Below are 18,258 nucleotides of genomic sequence, written 5' to 3' on the forward strand. Positions count from 1 at the left end.
AATCTACTGCCAATCATTAGCGGACCGGAGTTCCTCTGTGGCGACCCCTAACCGGGAAAAGTCGAAAGAACAACAACAAAAAATTACCCAAATGTCCAATATCATTGCACTTACCTTAATATTAAAAAGCCACGGTTTAATAGCATCCACTTCACTGGGTCCCTTGCTCAGATCGTACACTACAAGGTATAAGGCTCGCCGAGACATGAAGTGAGGATGTGAGCTGTAAAATTCTTCTTGACCTTAGGAATAAAACAACAAAGATTCTAAATTCAATGGCAGTAACCCCTCCCTTACAAAATAAACTGCTTTCTGAGAACATTCACTTTGTATTCCTACATAGTAACTTTTATTCTTTGGATTAAAACCATATCCTTTTAATACTGGCTCTCCCTCAGTGCATTTATGATAAAAAGTCAAGTAATTAACCCGTGTGAATACTATATAAGGGGTGTGCTTATGTTTTTATGTATTCTATAGCAAATACAAAGATAACTAAAATGACAATTACATACATACTGCACAACAATCTGTATTCAAGAAAATCCCTACCACATTTTTTGTGATTTCTAGCCACTCAGAAAGATTACACTAAGTGTACATATAGTTTGCACTTTGTGGTAACCTTTACGAATGAATGCCCCTCAATATTTATGTCTGCAAAAAAATCAGTATGATTACTAAAATTATGAGGAAGAAAGTGTGAATTATGTTTGTGTTGTCTGTTCACTCAGAATGGAGTGTACACTTAAGTGTACGCATTAACAAACCCCAGAAATTGTCGTTGATAGCTGCAACTTGTGGGGCATTTGAGGTACTTGGAATGTGTAAAGCAAATTTTCTGAAAAGGGTCCAGCTGTAGCCACTAGGAAAGAAATTTGTGTAGCTCTGAGTGATGTGTCATTGGCTAGTAAACAATACAACTGCCTTCTTAGTTTTGCTCATTAAGAAATAAACTATATGCAAAAAAAAAACAGAACAGTTTTTCCAAGGGAATTTAGAAAATATGTCCCTTATTTAGAACATGTTAACTGCTTACATCTATATATGTGTGTGTGTGTGTGTGTGTGTGTGTGTGTGTGTGTGTGTGTGTGTGTGTGTGTGTGTGTGTGTGTACATTATATATATATATATATATATCTATCTCAAGTCATTACAATGTGAAAATGCTTTCACATGTTTAAGAAAATGATGCCTTGAAAACAAACGTAAAATAATTCATCCAGTCTCTCAAACATGCAGCCTTTGGATTTGTACACTTTTGAAAGATTTCCCTACATGAATATTAAGAATAATTCTTTGGCTCACCATTCATTACAAATTACAAAGCAAAAACAGTAACCTTAAAAAATGTAAAAACACAAAAAATATATTTTTTTGCAGAAGGCAATCCCCCCACACCCCAAAATTAAATATATCAACATGGTCACACCACAGTGAAGAAAGGGGGCTATCAAAATCAGAGTCCTCCAAGATAGTAGTTTCAAAGCTATGGTAGCAGTTTGCTCAAAAGGGAGGGTCTAGTCACAGCTTGCAACAGTAGGGGCAAATTCAAAGGAGGAATCAGATCCCTGACAGGGGGGTCTAAGAAGGAAGGTACCGGTACCCTTCAATAAGGCTTTGGATAGCTCGAAGGACACAACAGGCATACAATCCATACCCCCATGAAAATTTGATATGACTGCTAACTAGCAGATGTACTTCATTCTGGTCTTAGGATCAAGGAATAGGTGAGACCAGAATTAAACAGATCTGCTAGGAAATCTAGAATTTCTTCCAAAGAAGTGGAACACGGGTCCAAACCTTTAGTTGTGGCCCAAATGGAAAATCCTTTCCACTTTCTAGCATAAACTTTCCAGGCTGGAGGTTTCTGGGAAGAACAAAGAATGCAGACATCTCTCTTAGAAAGCTTAGGATCTCTGGACATCATTGGAATTGGGGGAACCATGCAGTCAACTTGAGGGATTTGAGATTCAGGCAAAGCTGATCTGAGGGGTGTGAAATCAGTTCTGGATCAGGGTTCAAGACCCAGGTAAAGTGCAACAAATGAGGTCACAGAAAGGAGAAACGTACTTGTCTCAGCTAAAAGGAGGATATGAGGATCATGGTCACCTTGCAATGGGTTGCTTTCGGAATACTTTTTTTTCTTTTAATAAGGGCATAGGAGGATATGAGTATAGGAGACCCAAAAGCCATGCATGGAGAAGAGAGTCCCTTAGTGACAGTACCTCTAGAGGGCTCAGGGAAAAGAAGCTGCTGCACTTGGTGCTGGAAGAGAATGCAAAGAAATTACTCCAGGGATGACTCTAGCAGTTGAACACTTATGCCACAATCACTGGAATAAGGAATAAGGGACCATTGTAAGGCCTTAGGATGCTCCTGCTCAAGTTGTCTGCTGGTATGTTGGATTTCCACAGGAAGTTTATTCCTATTAGAAAGCACTGCAGGGATATCACCAATTACTACACTCTCAGGGCCACTCAACTCAGGGGATATGAGTGGGTCCCCCCTTTCTTATGTAACAAACCAGTTACATGTCAGACTGAATGGCTATCACACCCTTGGAAAGAAAGTTGTGGAAAGCCTGTAATGCTACACTGATGTGAAGACGGGCCTTTGATTGGGAACAGGTACCTTGGGCCATCTTCCATTCAAAATGCCCTACCCCAGAAGTGAAGCATCCATGGTAAGTATAGTCTGAGGACTGGAACCTGATGAAACTCCAGCCACAAGGCAATGTGTTGATGACATATGTCAGTAAGATGAATAGGAAAGTCCATAGGTTGAGAAGAAATCGACCATTGGGCTGACAAGGTCCACTTAAGGGCCATCAAGTAGAATATGGCCAATGGCACAAGTCAAACAGCAGTGGCCATCAGGCAGAAGAGCCAAAAAACTATTTAAGTTGATATCCTAAGCAAATTTAGAATCTGACTGGATTGAATCCTTAGGGAGGAAAGCTGGGGTATGGGGGAGGACACAAAAGAAGCAGGCAGTCCCAGGCCTGGATTACAGATGCCTTTGAGGTCATTGTAATAAGCCAATCATCCAGATAAGGAAAGACCCGGAATCTCTGCAGCTTAAACTAGGCTTCTACCACTGCCATATGCTTGGTGAACATGTGGAGCTATGCACTCAAAACTGGTAATGGCTAGCCCCTAGCTTGAAGTGCAGAAACCTCCTGGAATGCTCGGCTATCTTTATGTGACAGTAAGCATTCTTGAGGTCCACCAAGCAACATCCAGTCATCCTTCCTCAAGAGATGAAGAATTGACTGCACCGTCACCATCAGGAATTAGATCTTTGTCATATAATGGTTTAGCTTGCTGAAGCCCAAAATGGACCTGAGGGCTTTGTTTTTCTATAGCACTAAAAAGAATCTTCAGTAGACCCTGGATCCTTTTTGGTCTGGTGGGATCTCTTGGATGACTCAGTTCAAAAGTATTTTTTGAATCTCCACTGCTGCTACCCTTTACTGTTGGGAAGGAATGTCAGGAAAGGATCTTTGACTTTCATTTGAAGGGTACAGAAAGGGGATGGAGTAACCCCAGGAAATTACTCTCAACACCCAACCATCTGAAATGATGGCATCCCAAGCTTCTAGGATGAAACAAGTGCTCTCTAAATGTCTCCAGAGTGCAGTAGTAAGGTAACCATTCAGGACAGCTAAAAGGGCTTACAGGAAAATGGTCCCTAGAAGCCCTAATATTGCAGACCATCCCTGGCTCTGGGGCAGTGTCCATTAAAGTGCCCCCCTCCTCAAGACAAGGGCCTCCTTTACTCAGGAATGCCTTGGAAAAAAAACATTGCAATTTATGAAAAAAAAAGCTCTTCCCCCACTTCCGATTCATGGAAAAGGTCATTTGTGGAGTGGAATAATGCAGCCCTACAACAGACAAAGTCTTTCCTTCTTGTACATTGAATCTTTTACTTAAGGAACAAACAGAATGGATCCATCAAATGGGGCATTTGAAAAGCATATCCTAAAGCAGTCTCCAAAGATACATAGATGCATCCAGGCATACTTTGGCATGATGATGTCAGTGCCTGCTGCACAAGTCATAACATCTACAGTATTCAAAAGAAGCCTCATGGAAACTGAGAAATTGAACATTATGGACAACTGAGCCTCCAAAGAATTCTGCCCTCCAGCAGCTCTTGAACTGTCACCATCTCAGACAATTCTAAAATCAGTTCTCTTTGGATTCTAATCAGGTGACCCAAACACTTCAGTGCACAGACAGCAAATGTGGCTAAAGAATAAGTGTGCTTCCCAAAACTGGCCAATATCCATGACTCCTTATTTGGGGGATGGACTGTAGAATTCTCCTTGGAGATCTCCTTCTTGGTGGCTGCGGCAACCACAATGGAACCCACCAAAAAGCCCTTGCTCCAAAATGGCCTATCCTTAGGAAGAACTAATACCTTGTCCAATTTTCAGGGGATTGGCTCCATCATGTCAGATTCTTTCCAAGCCCTCCAAAACACCAAACTGATGTGCGCAATCAGAAGTGGAACCACCAAGGATGTTGATAGGTCTGAGTCAAAGGCCATAAGAAAGACAAACTCCTCTCGGGATGGGGCTTTGCAGATCCACCCCTAACACAGTCTTATCAATTCTAATAAGCCACCCCTTCATTGAGGTTGGAACCCTTTGTGAAGTTGTCCCTTGCATTTACTCTTCACATGTGCCTTTCTGGGGAGGAGAAGCTGGAGAATACACTGAAGAAGTGGGGGGGGGGGCTCGCTTAGGGCTGGTTGCAATATAATGGAAAGGCTGTCTTGGAGATAACTGCTGTGAGCTCAAAGTACTAGATGGACGAGGGATCAGGATAGAACTGACTTAGTAACAGAAATCACAGTGTCAGAATGTGAAAGGATCCTCTCTGCAACATCAACAGCTGATGCTGAGACCAGTTGACTGGGAATGGAGCCCCCGCAGTCCATAAATCTGGAAGAGAAGCTGGTGCTGAATGCCAAACTTGCTAGATTTGACATCAAGACCACAGCCAAGCTATCAAGACAAGGACCCCAAGGGAAGGGATGGCTGTGAAAGCTTAAATGTCAACCTGGACCCAGGAGTTCCAAGATGGCTGCACACTGAGTAACAGCTTAATTTCATCTCACTCAGTGTGAAAACAGAAACTCAGAAGAGACAGCCAGTGAACTAAATTTGGCGAGGGGGGGGGGTAAATTTCAGTAACTGATTATTAAGTGCACTGCCTGGAGGCCAACAAAAAAGAAATTCAAAAAACCTGAAAAGAAAATCAACCACAAAAGGTGAGGAAAAAACACTGACTGGGAAGAATTCTGCAGCCGTTCAGCAAAAGGCAGTGCAAGCTACAGCACTGGTGTAAGACATGACTTCCACTAACTTTAAGTCAAATGTACTCAGAGTTGATTAAAATAAATAAAACACAGATAAAGTATATCTACTCAAATAACAAAAGTCTGGATAAAATGGAAGAAACTTTAAATATATATTCAAGTGAGGTGATAAAACTGCAAAAACTAGAGGTCAAAATGAAGAAAAGGCTAGCTGAATATGAGACTGCACAAGAAGAGATGTTTCAAAAAAATAAAAGAATTAGAAGACAGAGCATGCAGGAAAAAGCTGAGAGTTTCTGTTGTACCAGAGAAACTGGAAGGAACAGACTGTCTTAATTTTATGAAAGCATAAATAAGCAAATGGACTGGTATTCCACAGCAGGAGCTGCTAATTGATAGGGCACACTGTGTGTATGCTCCATAATTGGCCAAGAGAAAGCAACCTAGACCTTTAATAGTAAAGATGCAATTCTACCAGCTGAAAGAGTTGATTCTGATAAAACTATGGCAGAAGAACGAAGTATTAAATGTGGGAGGCAGTAGAGTGTTTGAGGAAAATGACTGCTCACTGTACATCATTTATTCCACTCATCAGGGAATGTCGAGAAGAAGATGTGTGATTCAAACTGCTGTATCCAGCTATCTTCAGTATATTCTTCCTTGGAGGGAAAAATCATTTTTTGATGTGAAAATGTTAAAGAGGAAATACTCAAGTTTGCCCATAGAAAGTGAGCTGTGAAACAGAAGGAGATTTTGCTTCTTGTTCTTCTGGTAATAAAGACCACAGAGAGACTGTGCCAGTGAAACCTTTTCGGGTCTATATTATTTTATCGAAAGCTCGCGTCAGTGAACACGTTCGTTGACCAATAAACAGTGAAATGTCAGTTCAGTGAATGGCCACTACAGTGAATTTTTTCCTAGGAGGGAAAAAAATCACTTGGCCATCATCGTGGATTTGCCCTTTTCCCCACTGCAGTGCGATCTCGGAGTTGGTATATTTAGTTAGGAGGGTGGGGGGGGTGAAGCCCCCACTTTGTTAGGTTTGTAATTGAGTGTTGTTTCTGCTTGGCCAAGCGTTTTTTTACCCCTACGAAAAAATTCACTGTTGTGGCCGTTAACGGAAATGACATTTTGCTGTATATTGGTTGGCAAACAGATGTTTGCTGACCTGAGCTTTTGATGTCGTAATATAGACCCAACCTTTTCTAGTGTTTTCAATGGAAAATGCTTGAGACACTGAAAAAAGCACAAGAGTTGACTAAAAGAACCAAGAGCAAGTTGGAAAGGAAGCATCGACTGGATTTGGGAGATGGAGATAGAAATAAAATCAGCAACTCAGAAAGTGGCAAGTAAATGTGGGATTATAAAGCATTAGTTACTGTGAAAATGACCAAACAAGAAAACCTGGAAATATTGGACTTTTTTTACTTTGTTAAACTTATACTGGACTCGACAGCATATACCCTACTTCATGTCACTAATGTTTGGAGGAACACTTAGGAGAGGGGAAGAGGAAGGAAAGAGTTATCTGTAAGTAAAACAAACCTTTGTTCTTAACAGTAATATTTGTATAGTGCATGATATATGCATGCTGTAAAGTTTTCTCAGTTTTTTTTCAAGTGTAACGGAGATACTAAAGTAAACAGGTGCCCCTGTTTTTTCCTTATTTTCTCTTTCTCCTTGTTCATTTTTAAGAAATACAGATACTGCAATGTAAAAAAAAAGAAGAAAAGTCTGTTCAAGAGAATATGATACAATAAAAAATGTGCTTTTCCTCATTCTTGCATAAAGGAATGAGTGCATTAAGACTCTCTGCTTTATCTAGTAACAAGTTTTAAGAGAAAGCAAATCAATACAAAAAGAACACTGAATATAATAAAGCACCTCTCTAAATAAATAAATAAATACGTACATACATACTCGTAAAAGCAACTCTGTATCTGGTTATCATACTGATAAAGAGCAATAAAAACAGAACACTTCTTTCTTGTAATGGTTTTCTTTTGAGGGCTAGGGGATAATGTTTTCTAAAAGCATTAAAGTGTTTTCCCATTCTGGGACAGCAATAAAGATAAGACAAAACCAGACAGCACGTAGTAGAAGCTTAGGATGTACCATGCATCTTAGCATGGATAGCCTTCATTTTAGGTTTAACCCAAGTCCCATGCATCTTAGCATGGATAGCCTTAATTTTAGGTTTAACCCAAGTCTATGAGTGTGGCTGTCAGTATGGGACAATTGTTCCTATTAGAAAGGTAAAACGTCAATATTTGAAGATGCACATAGTTTTCTGCGTCAATATTAGATCAATAGTTTTTGGGGTGAATTTGTTTTTTTTTTGTTTGTTTCTTTTTTGAGGGCTTTCAACAAAGCAAAAAGTTTTGTAAGATGTGACAGAGGCCCAGATGGATATGACAAGAAACAACTGTATAAAAGATCAACCTGCCAAACATTAGTGTGTGCATGTAACACAACTGGAACTAGATACCTAATAAAAAAGCTGTTATAAATAAAAGGTGGGAATAATCATTTTTTAACATAATGGCCCTTTCAATACTATCTTTAAACGTTTATGGTCTCATATATATATATATATATATATATATATATAGAAAGAGTAGTTAACTTTATTAAAAATGTAGAGTGCAAATAATTATGCAACAGGAGACACATTTGGAAAGAAATGAACATGTGAATTTCATATAGAAAGGTTTTCAGGATGGTTATTCTGAAGAATAACTGAGACAAAGAAAAAAAAAACAAATACATTTAAAAATGTTTTTTTTTCCCTATTTTTTAGGGTCGGTTTAATAGGGACTTTGTCGTTCAGTCCATGTCTCAGCCAAGTGATTATAATGCTAAGAGCAGATCAGAGACCGGGACTGAACGACAGAGTCCCCATTAAACCAACCCTAAAAAATAGACAGTTAGTTGTTAAAGACCTGTAGGTCAGACAGGACATTATATTTGTATGCATCATTGTATATATCATATAATGTAGTCCTCATACAGCTCTTACATGAATCCATTATGAAATGTATTTTATATACATTTCTTATATGAACTGGCATAATTTGTTGTATAACATCTTATCAGGGCCGGCCTTAGCTGAAACGGTGCCCTAGGCGAAGTACTGCTCTGGCGCCCCTTGAGCCCCACCCACACCATACTCAAGGAACACCCGTATTTGAGCCAAACCCGCAGATGGTTCTTCAGGGGGATAACAGACTTCCAAAGGTTACAAATGTTATACCCAACATGTTAGAAGAATTTGATTTGGTAAATGAATGGAGAAAGTTGCACCGGAATGAAAAAGATTATATTTAAGGGGGGGGGGACACAAATAGCCAGCAGAATAGATATGTGGTTCATCACTAGAAGGCAGTTCCAATCAGTTTGGGAGATTAATATTTATGTCAACCATGGTCAGAGCATGCAGCCCTGTGTATGACTTTTAGCAAAAAGAGCAATGTGCCACATTATGTGCTATGGAGACTAGATCAACTTCTGTTAAAGATATGAAGCATAAGCAGACATTCGGAGACAGCAATAAAACATACTGGAATACTAGGAAAAATAAATTATCCACCCTTTTCTCCAAATGTGAATATTTCAAATTTCATATAAGAACACTGCTGTAAACAAACCCATAAGAAAAAAAAGGCAAGGAAAAAGAATGTTAATGGTTATAAGACAAAATTACTCAGCAGAGATGGGGAAAGAGTGTAGTTCTCTATAAGGGAGTAGTTGCCAAGTCATGAAAGCCAGTTTGCAGAATGGATAGGGGCGACCAGCCAGCCAAAGGTTAAATAATTATATAAATTCATATTTCTGTCTTGAATTATCAGCTGTGTTGTTGCACTAGCTGTCACCATTGCATTATTCACATTTTTAGGCAATGAGTTCTTTTCTCGGCCACCCGGCATTTACTTTGTTTTTGACTTATTGTCTGCCTGACTTTTAGGGAATTAGATTGATTTAGTACCTGCTGTTGCACTTCCTTGAAAGTCATTCCATTGGGATGGATGGTTCCCCCATAAGATAAATAAAATGCAGTTTGCATATAATAACACTACTATGCTAATTTCATGGTGACCGGTATTTTTATTAAAAAATTGTTCTCCCCTCCTAGAATTAGCTTGATGCTGCATTTCTTGCTGTTAGAATTAGCAGACACCTGCCTGACCGAGAGTGGTCATGAGTCATAGCCCAAGCTGTCCATGTCAGTCAAATGATATAAGAATCAATATGACTTCGCTGAGTTACGTGATTGACGCAGTTACTTGATTAGTTATAAAAAGCAATCCAATTAGTCCTCAGGTTATTTTTAAGCCTCCAGCTGCAAAGCAGGTAGGTTAACTAAGGACAGGCTAGGCCTTGAAAGAATATGTGAGGTGTTCTGGTCTCAGTGCTGCCAATATATAATTAAAAAAATGCTGCTAACCACTTGATTTGTATACAATTAAAAATAAAGTATTACCAAACCAACACTTGATTTATTTCATTCTTATTACTTCACACATACTGTATTCAAACAATGCGTTCTAGCCATAATACCAAAATAATGTGAAGCTTGCAGAATGTTGCATTATAAAACTGTAATAGAATGCTAGACATTTCATAACTTCAACACTATCTCACACATATAGTGAGACTCCAAAAACTGTTCAGTATTTTTATAAAACATGACATATACTAATCCAATTCTATCATGTGGGTTTTTAATATAATTAACAATATTTATTAATAATAGGATGTCAAATGCAAACTATTTGTTTAAATACAAATTGGATTTCTAGGAACTACAGCAATTCAGGAAATTTAATATACCTTAAATGTCTGTTCTCTTTCGTGTAATTTAAAACAAACCCATGCATATTGGCATGATGCATTATTAGTATGGGTATGGTAATCAACATTCAGGTTTTAACTTTGAGGTCAAGGTCTGCCGGCTTTCTAATCGCGCTTTTTTGGTGGTGTAAACTCGATTTTGCAAGTCTGTAAAGATCCGTTTCATATTAATAACTGGGAAGAAATGGCTTTAACCAAAGAAGAACACCTGGGCTCAGGGGTGTAGCCAGAAGTCCACATTTTCTACTTAAATCTGATGATGTTGACGTTACCATCCACCTTCAAAAGCTTCCTTTCTGAGCACATTTGTATTTGAATGTTAGTGTGCAATGCACGCATGGGTACTATAGGTCTTACTGCTGTAAAAGTGGGGGGGACGCTCCCTCCCCCTCGCTCTATGGTTCCGGCGCCCATGCGTGGTTGGTGAATCATGCTTTTAATTACGGAAGTAAAGTTTAAGTTAACTCAATTTGCGCCCCTTACGATGTCAGCTTTTACGGCGCCCTAGGCGGTCGCCTATGCCTAAGGCCGGCCGTGCATCTTATTGATGCATGGCATATACGCACATGCATATGTTTTGATATACATAACATTTAAAAAAAATGTTTTAAACATTTTTAAATATATTTGTTTTTTATATTTTTTATATTTATATATGCTGTTTAAGTATTTTTTATATATTCTTTATATATACTTTTATAAACATAGTATGTATATATTACTATATGTATACTTTAACTTTAGAAGTTGCTTTGTGGTTGAGTATTTATAAACTGTTCTTGAATGAAGCCTCACAGGTGAACACTATTTTACTTAATTAAAGAATGATGTCATAGAGGCTTTAGTATAAATGTTAGCATTACTTTTATGAGATGTGAGGGTGAAAGCGCTAACCTGGAATTCCAATGAACCCTGGATTTTATACTACATGCTTGAACTATTACTTATAGTGCTACTAGTTTTCTCTGTGTATGGTCCGATCGCCGTGGAATGCTCTGGTGCTGTTTCTTTGTTCATGACTATGATATGTTTATGTGTATGATGGCTAAAAGAATGGCAAAGGTGATGCCAAAATTGCTAGACATGGATCAGTGTGGTTTTGTGGAGGAAGCAAACATTTGACAACATTAACAGAACATCGATGATCTAGTGGGAAGCTGAATGTAAGAAAATACCACTATTGTTGGTGGGTCTTGATGCAGGGAAAGCATTTGACAGAGTAAGCTAGGAGTTCATGAGCAGGGCAATGGAAGGATTTGCGTTCCTCTTATAAAGTTATAAGGTCAATTAGGAGGATATATGAGGGATTGGAGGTGAAAATTAAAGTGGGTGAGCTTCTCTCTGATCATTTATGTTTGGGCAGAGGAGCCAGGCAGGGGTGTCCTCTTTTCCTTTTGTTATTTGCACTATATTTAGAATCACATTGGCAAAGAAAATAAGAGACCCAGAAATTCAAGGATATAACTGGTATGCTAGTCAAGAAAAGCTGGCTGTATTTGCAGATGATGTTATTTTATACCTGATAAAAACAGAAAAGGACATGTCAGTGTTGTGGAACACTTTGAGGATGTTTCAAATCTTTTCAGGATACAACATTAGTGAAGCTAAAACAAAGGCAACAGCTGTAAATTATGTACCCACACACATTGATTCAGCAATATCCATATTTATGGGGGCATGATAAAATGAAACAAAAAAAATGAGAAACTGGAAGCTATGTTACATGGATATGGATAGCAAAATACAAGCAGTTAAAATGTTTTTAGTCCCTTTAGTTTTATACGTCAGGCATATTTCTATCAAACAGACGAGAAGTTGTGGATAGCAATTAATAAAGAGCTTAAGGATTTTATCTGGGAGGGGAAGACAGCAACAGTCAAGTGGGACAAGCTGAAACTTCCAACTTAACAGGATGGTTTGGGATTACCTGATTTGAAGGGGTATTTCAGAGCTACACAGTTAAGGCTTCTACACAGAGTACAAGCAGGAACCTATAATTCAAAGTGAAAAGGGATGATGATGAAATGGGCTCACTCAAGAAAGAAGGAGAGGTTGGGATTTTGGATGCAGATCCTTAAGGAGAATAACAATAACCATGCAGAATATTATACTCATAAAGTAGCAGAAAGTATTTTAAGAACTATGCCAACAATGGAATGGAGAAAGGAGATTCTGCTGATAGGACAACTGCAATTAGTGATACAGACAAGAGGCAAGAGGGGACTGGAATTTATTGGAGAAAAATGGTAAAAAAAAAAACAAGGTATTGAGAACAAATAATTAGAAAGGGAAAGGCAACAAAATTGGAAGAGGCCAAGAATTTACTTGGACTGCAGAATAGAGATTGCCTTCTCTACCAAGGACTGATATCAGAGTATGGGCATAGAGAAAGAAACAGGGGGATCCTAAGCAAAAAAAAAAAAACAGCACTTGTAGGGTTTTAGTAGAATTTAGAACAAAAGCTGCTGTTAAAAAAAGAATAATTAATACACCATACATAATATTGCATGGTAACTATAAGAATCAATCAGAGGAGTTTAGAAAGGATTTAGAAAATGGATAAGCAATTCACAAAGAAACAATATGGGGATATACGTATGTCTCCCAAATATGCAACAAAGTTTAGAAGACTTGGGATCTTTGCTTGGATGTGTTTACATAGATATTTTTATAGCCCCAAGTAGACTCCAAAGAATTTTTCCTCAGGTACACAGCAAATGTTGGAGGTATAATGGGGAAGAAAGAGGCAATTGGGAGAATGTTTTCTGGAAGTGTGATGAGTTGGCAGACTTTAAAGATTCCTTGCAGACTGCTCTGTCAGAGATACTGGGTGAGCAAATTTGTGTAACTAAGGAAATTATTTTTTTGGCCTAAGATACAGAATCGGAATTGCCTAGACATAGTAAGGCCTTGCTGAGTTTAATTATGGTGGTTGCAAAAAGCAATTATTAGAAAATGGAAAACAAAGTCTAAACCAACTTTACTAGATGTAGTGACAACAGTAACAGAGATAAAACAACTCTAACTGTGATCTTTAAAAAAGGGTAGGAGCAAATTACATATGAAAAATGGGAACTGTGGGAACAATACATGCAGAGAAGGAATGAGGTTTAAAAGAAGGCAGGATTTGAATGAGCTATGTAATGTTTGACAATGACTGGATAAATTATAAGTGATGTATAATGTTTGCTGCTATAATCACGTTAATATAGTTGTATTGTATAATTTTTGCAATTAAAATTATTTCAATATGGTATGTTTTCATTTATATAAACATATGACTGTGTATGTCATACGTGATAATTTAATAAAGATGTTTCTTATTAAAATAAAGTCAACCTGGACCCCAAGGGTTCTACCCCCAAAGCCATGGCTATATGATTCACTCAAGTTCCGAAGAAACCAGAGTCAAAAACATTAAGGCAGCAGCCAAGCTGTCAGCACCAACAAGGGAGAAGGACAGGTTACAGTTGGAGTCATACACCCCAGAACAAAAACATGGGCCAATGGAGGAATAGTCAGTGTAGCAGCCGAAGGGAGGAAAACTTCTAACCATAGAGCTGAGGTAGATGAGATAATTTCAAGGTCCATCTGGGCCTTTAAGTAGGTGTGCATAAGGTACTCCAAATCAAAACCTATGACACTTCTAGCAGACTTGGCAGATCTAGACAATGCCACTGAAGATGACTTAGAAGGTTTGGAAAGAGAAAAGGATGCCTCCCAGATACAAAGAGGCGATGCCTGCAACTGAGAAGAAGATGGCTCAAGTGAAACCTCTGGAGTGGGTGTTATTGAGATGAAGGGGTAGAGGCACCTATCAGAGGAAGGAGCCACTGTCAGAAGGAGACTTGGAATGTTTAAAGGGGTGACATCCGGTTGACTCTGATACTAACAGATGATTGACTCCAAGGGACTGCTTTCAGCACATCATGTGTTAGAACCTGAGAAGCCTAAGACCTTTAGAACTTCAGATACAGTTGACCCTCTCTCCTTAACTTTAACGTTTTCTTTCTCTCTGTCCAATTTCTCTCTATTTTTATTTCTCCTTCTCATGCCTCTTTTCCTCCAACATTTTGGCAGGAGCTCATCAGTCTGTGAGAGCTCTGGGCCCAAAGGCAGAACAAGCCTGAATGTCAGAGTCTAGATGGGACACACCTAGACAATCCACTCATTTATCATGCAAGTCCTATGGGGAGCAATCTGTGCCTACATCCCACACATTTCTTAAGGTAGGAAGTTGGTTTATCCATACTGAAGAAATAAGTTGCCCATAGACAAAACAGTCACTCATACATGCACAAAAGGAAACAAGAGTATAGAGCTCAAGCTACAAAAATTAGACTAATAGGAATTAGAGCAAATGTAAAGCTTTATTTATTTTTTATATAGCAGAAAAAGTGAGAGAGAGAATTGGTGGCAAAAAAAACTTACACACATAAGGCCAAAAACTGTACCAACAAAGATCACTACCGCTAACCTGAGGGAAAAGAAAAACTATCTAACCTTACGCTAACAACATGGAAAAAAGGGAGGAGGCTAGAAAAATATCCAAAAACTACTTATTACCCAACAGAGAATAGTTGTGTAAAATTTCACCATAATCATAGATGTACTTCTCTTCCATGCTGCAGTATTCATAACATGAGGGATTCCCCACCTAAGTGACCCAAACATCCATCCAATATACCAGACACTTAAGCTGTTGCTAGGTATGTGTGACACTGCACACAGGATGCAGCCGACGTAGGCCATATAAGTGATGTCTGCACATACCATCCTCAGAACTAAATTCCCCAGTCAGAACACCAGTCCACGCATAATATGAAAAGGCATTTATCATCCACAGAAGAACATGAACCAAGTGGGAAGGTGGGTGGGATAGAAAACTGCAACATGGAAGAGAAGGACAACTATGGTTATGGTAAGATTTTACACAACTAGTCTATGTCCTTCTCTTCTCATGTTGCAGTATTCATAACATGAGGGAGAATTCCAAAGCTCATGAGAGGGAAAGGGAGGTTGGAGCACAGGAAGTCTTCATAAATTCATGCAGAATTGCCCGGGCCTGGCAAAACCTGCCCTGGATCTGGAGACAGAGTCCAACTTGCAGTGTTTACTGAAGATGTGGACAGAGGACCAAGTAGCTGCTTCCAGGCAAAAGCAGTGTCCAGATCCTTGCAGACCCTTGAAGAAAGCCACTGAGGAAGCTACAGCCCTAGCAGATTGGGCCTTAACTAAAGAATAAAGTGTTTCCCCTGAAACAAGTAGCAGAAAGAAATGGCTATATCTCTCTAAGAGGAAAGAGTCTGTTTAGAGACAGGTTTACCCAGCGCCCTCTGGTGAAAAGAAATAAACAATTGCTCAGACATCCTAATGGATTTGGTCACATCCAGGTAAAATCTGAGTTGTCTACGTACACCCAAAGTGTGGAATACCCTCTCACTTGAGTTTTGAGGTGTAGAGAAAAAGGTAGGTAAGTGAATGGATTGGTTAAGGGACAAGTCATTAACCACTTTAGGCATGAAAGTAAGACTGGTATGAACAGAAACCCTATCCCTGTGGAAAATTAAAAAGGTTTGTAAAACCATTAAAGCTTGAAGCTCAGAAAATCTCCTAGCAGAGGTGATGGCTACCAGTAAATCAGTTTTCCAAGTGCAGGGTTTTAAAGAAGCAGAAGATCAGGTTCAAAGGGTGTCTGAGTCAGTTTTTCCAGAACAAAATTCAAATCCCAGGGAGGAGGTACATGTTTCCTGAGGGTCTGATGTGCAGGATGCCTTTTAAGAAAAGCTTAACTTCTAGCCTAGAAGCTAAGGAGGGAGATACAGGCAGACATGTGGAAATGCTTAACTCCTGGCTAAGTTTTCCCCCACTCTACAAGCCCTTATTCTATATATATATATATATATACATATATATATATATATACATACATACATACATACATACATAGACACTAAGCAATACACCTAAATGAAACCTTGTAAATACCATTTGTAAATAATGAATCATCATTGTCTTCTATTCTCAGCTACCTTAGCATCTACTGAGAATGCTTTGCTGTATAACTTAATTTCTTTTGAAATTTGGAACAACTGCATAAACTGTATTGGCGTACTTATACGCTGCCTTGTATATCAACTTAATGACTTCATTTTCTGTATGTTTTTGCTTTGTGCTTTTTTTGCATTCTTTGTAACCTCTGGGGCTCCCCCCTGGGCCTCCACTCAAAATAGGTAGCTGCCCAGTTGGACTATCCCACTAAAAAAAACATCAAATAAGTAAATAAAATAAATAAATGGCTGATAAATGGGCTTTAACTGAGGAATAAACCAATCCAGCCTTGAGCAGCTCACACAAGTAAGACAGGACTAGGGGAATATCAACTGAAAATGGATCTAGTCGCTTGTTAAGCCACCAGATGGAGAACCTATTCCATTTGGCCAAATAGGATCTCCAGGTATTGGGTTTCCTGGCCTCTTGCAAGACTAGAAGCACGTCCTCAGAGAAAAGGTGTCTGGAAAGGAATCAGATGCCTATCATCACCCAACGTGTCAAATTCATTGTTGTTAGATGTGGGTGAATGAGAGATCCCTTGTCTTGTGTGAGAAGATCCACCCTGTGAGGTATATTCTGATGACTGACCTTGGCTAATTGCAGAAGAACAGGGAACCAATGTTGTCTTGGCCAAAAGGGGTTAACCAGCAAGATTTATGGGGTGTCTTGCTGAATCTTCAGCAAAACTTTCTGAATAAGTGGGAAGGAGGAAATGGATAGAGAAACATCCCCTTCCATGAGAAAGAAAGAACATCCACCTTCGAAACCAGAGAGTGTGGCGCTCTGGTACAACATTTTGGAAGTTGTTTGTTCAGAGGGGAGGCAAAAAGATCTGTATGAGGTGTACCTAACCAGTGGAGGAAGTCCAGAAACACATCCCTGTGGATCATCCATTCGTGGACTTCTGTCATGGATCTGCTCACTGCGTCTGCTAGACCATTTTGAGCTGAAGGGATGTAGACCTCTGCCAGCATTACCTTTGTTTTCTAAGGCCATCTCTTAAGCATGTAGAGCTAATCTACAGAGAAGGTAAGACTTTAAAACTTTGCCCCCCCCCCCCACCGTTTGTTCAAATACCAAAGAACTATGGTGGTGTCTGTGAACAGTTCCAAGGGTCCCGGTTGAAGAGATGAATGGAAGGCTTGAAGTGCCCAAATCAGAGCTCTCATCTCCTTGATGTTGATGTGCTGTTTTCTTAATGAAGGAGACCACAGGTCTTGGACATTTAGGTTCCCCAAAGTTGCTCCCCACCCCAGGTCTGAGGCATCTGTAAACAGTTCCTGAATGGGGTCTGGTGACTGAAAGCAGAGTACTGGATTCTGAGACATTTGTTGAATGCACCAATGGAATTCATTTTTCAGGCATGGAAGAAGTGGAAGAACAAACTCCAGGGAATGAGCATGCTGAGACCAAAGTGTTTTCAGGTACCACTAAAACTTTTGCATGTGAAGTTTGGCTAGGGGCAGCACTGGTATAACAAGAGCCATGAACCCTAACATCCTGAGAAACTTTCTGGCTGTCAAAGAGGTAAGAGGAAGCAACTGCTGGAAGAAGGTCAGCAGAGACTACATCTTTTGCAAAGGCAGAAAGGCCATCATAAGGTCTGTCCTTAACCTGCATCCCAGGAAGACCTGATTCTGAGAAGGGGCAGTAAAGACTTGTACTTGATAGTGAATCCTAGACTTAGTAACAAGGAGATGGCAGTTTGAAGGTTCTGGTACAGGATGTCTGGATGTTTTGCTTGGATAAGCAGGTTGTCCAGGTACGGGTAGATGAGAATTCATTGCAGTATTCAGAAGGCAATGACAGGAGCCAATTACTTTGTGAATACCCTTGTTGCCATAGAGAGTCCAAAGAGCAAAGCACAAAACTGAAAATGAGAGGAAACAACAGAAAACCATAAGAATTTCCTGAATAAAGGGTGAAATGGAATATGACGGTATGCATCCTTGATGTCTATGGAAACCAGAAAAGCATGAGGGAGCAAGAGAGGAAACAGAGTTTGTAGTGTGAGCATCCTGAAGG

At 39.3% G+C, this 18,258-nt stretch overlaps 1 protein-coding gene across 1 annotated transcript in view; it reads right to left on the reverse strand.

Annotated features, from left to right (window-relative positions):
* Positions 1-18,258, reverse strand: part of LOC122815022 (leucine-rich repeat serine/threonine-protein kinase 2-like) — a 2,570,681-nt gene that overhangs the window by 1,312,255 nt on the left and 1,240,168 nt on the right. Inside the window, 1 exon segment of the mRNA XM_044087274.1 lies at positions 115-242. Coding sequence (XP_043943209.1) covers positions 115-242 — 128 coding nt within the window.

Source organism: Protopterus annectens, chromosome 11.part0 (genome assembly GCF_019279795.1).
Source record: "Protopterus annectens isolate FY-2018-M chromosome 11.part0, PAN1.0, whole genome shotgun sequence".
Classification (NCBI taxonomy): domain Eukaryota; kingdom Metazoa; phylum Chordata; order Ceratodontiformes; family Protopteridae; genus Protopterus; species Protopterus annectens.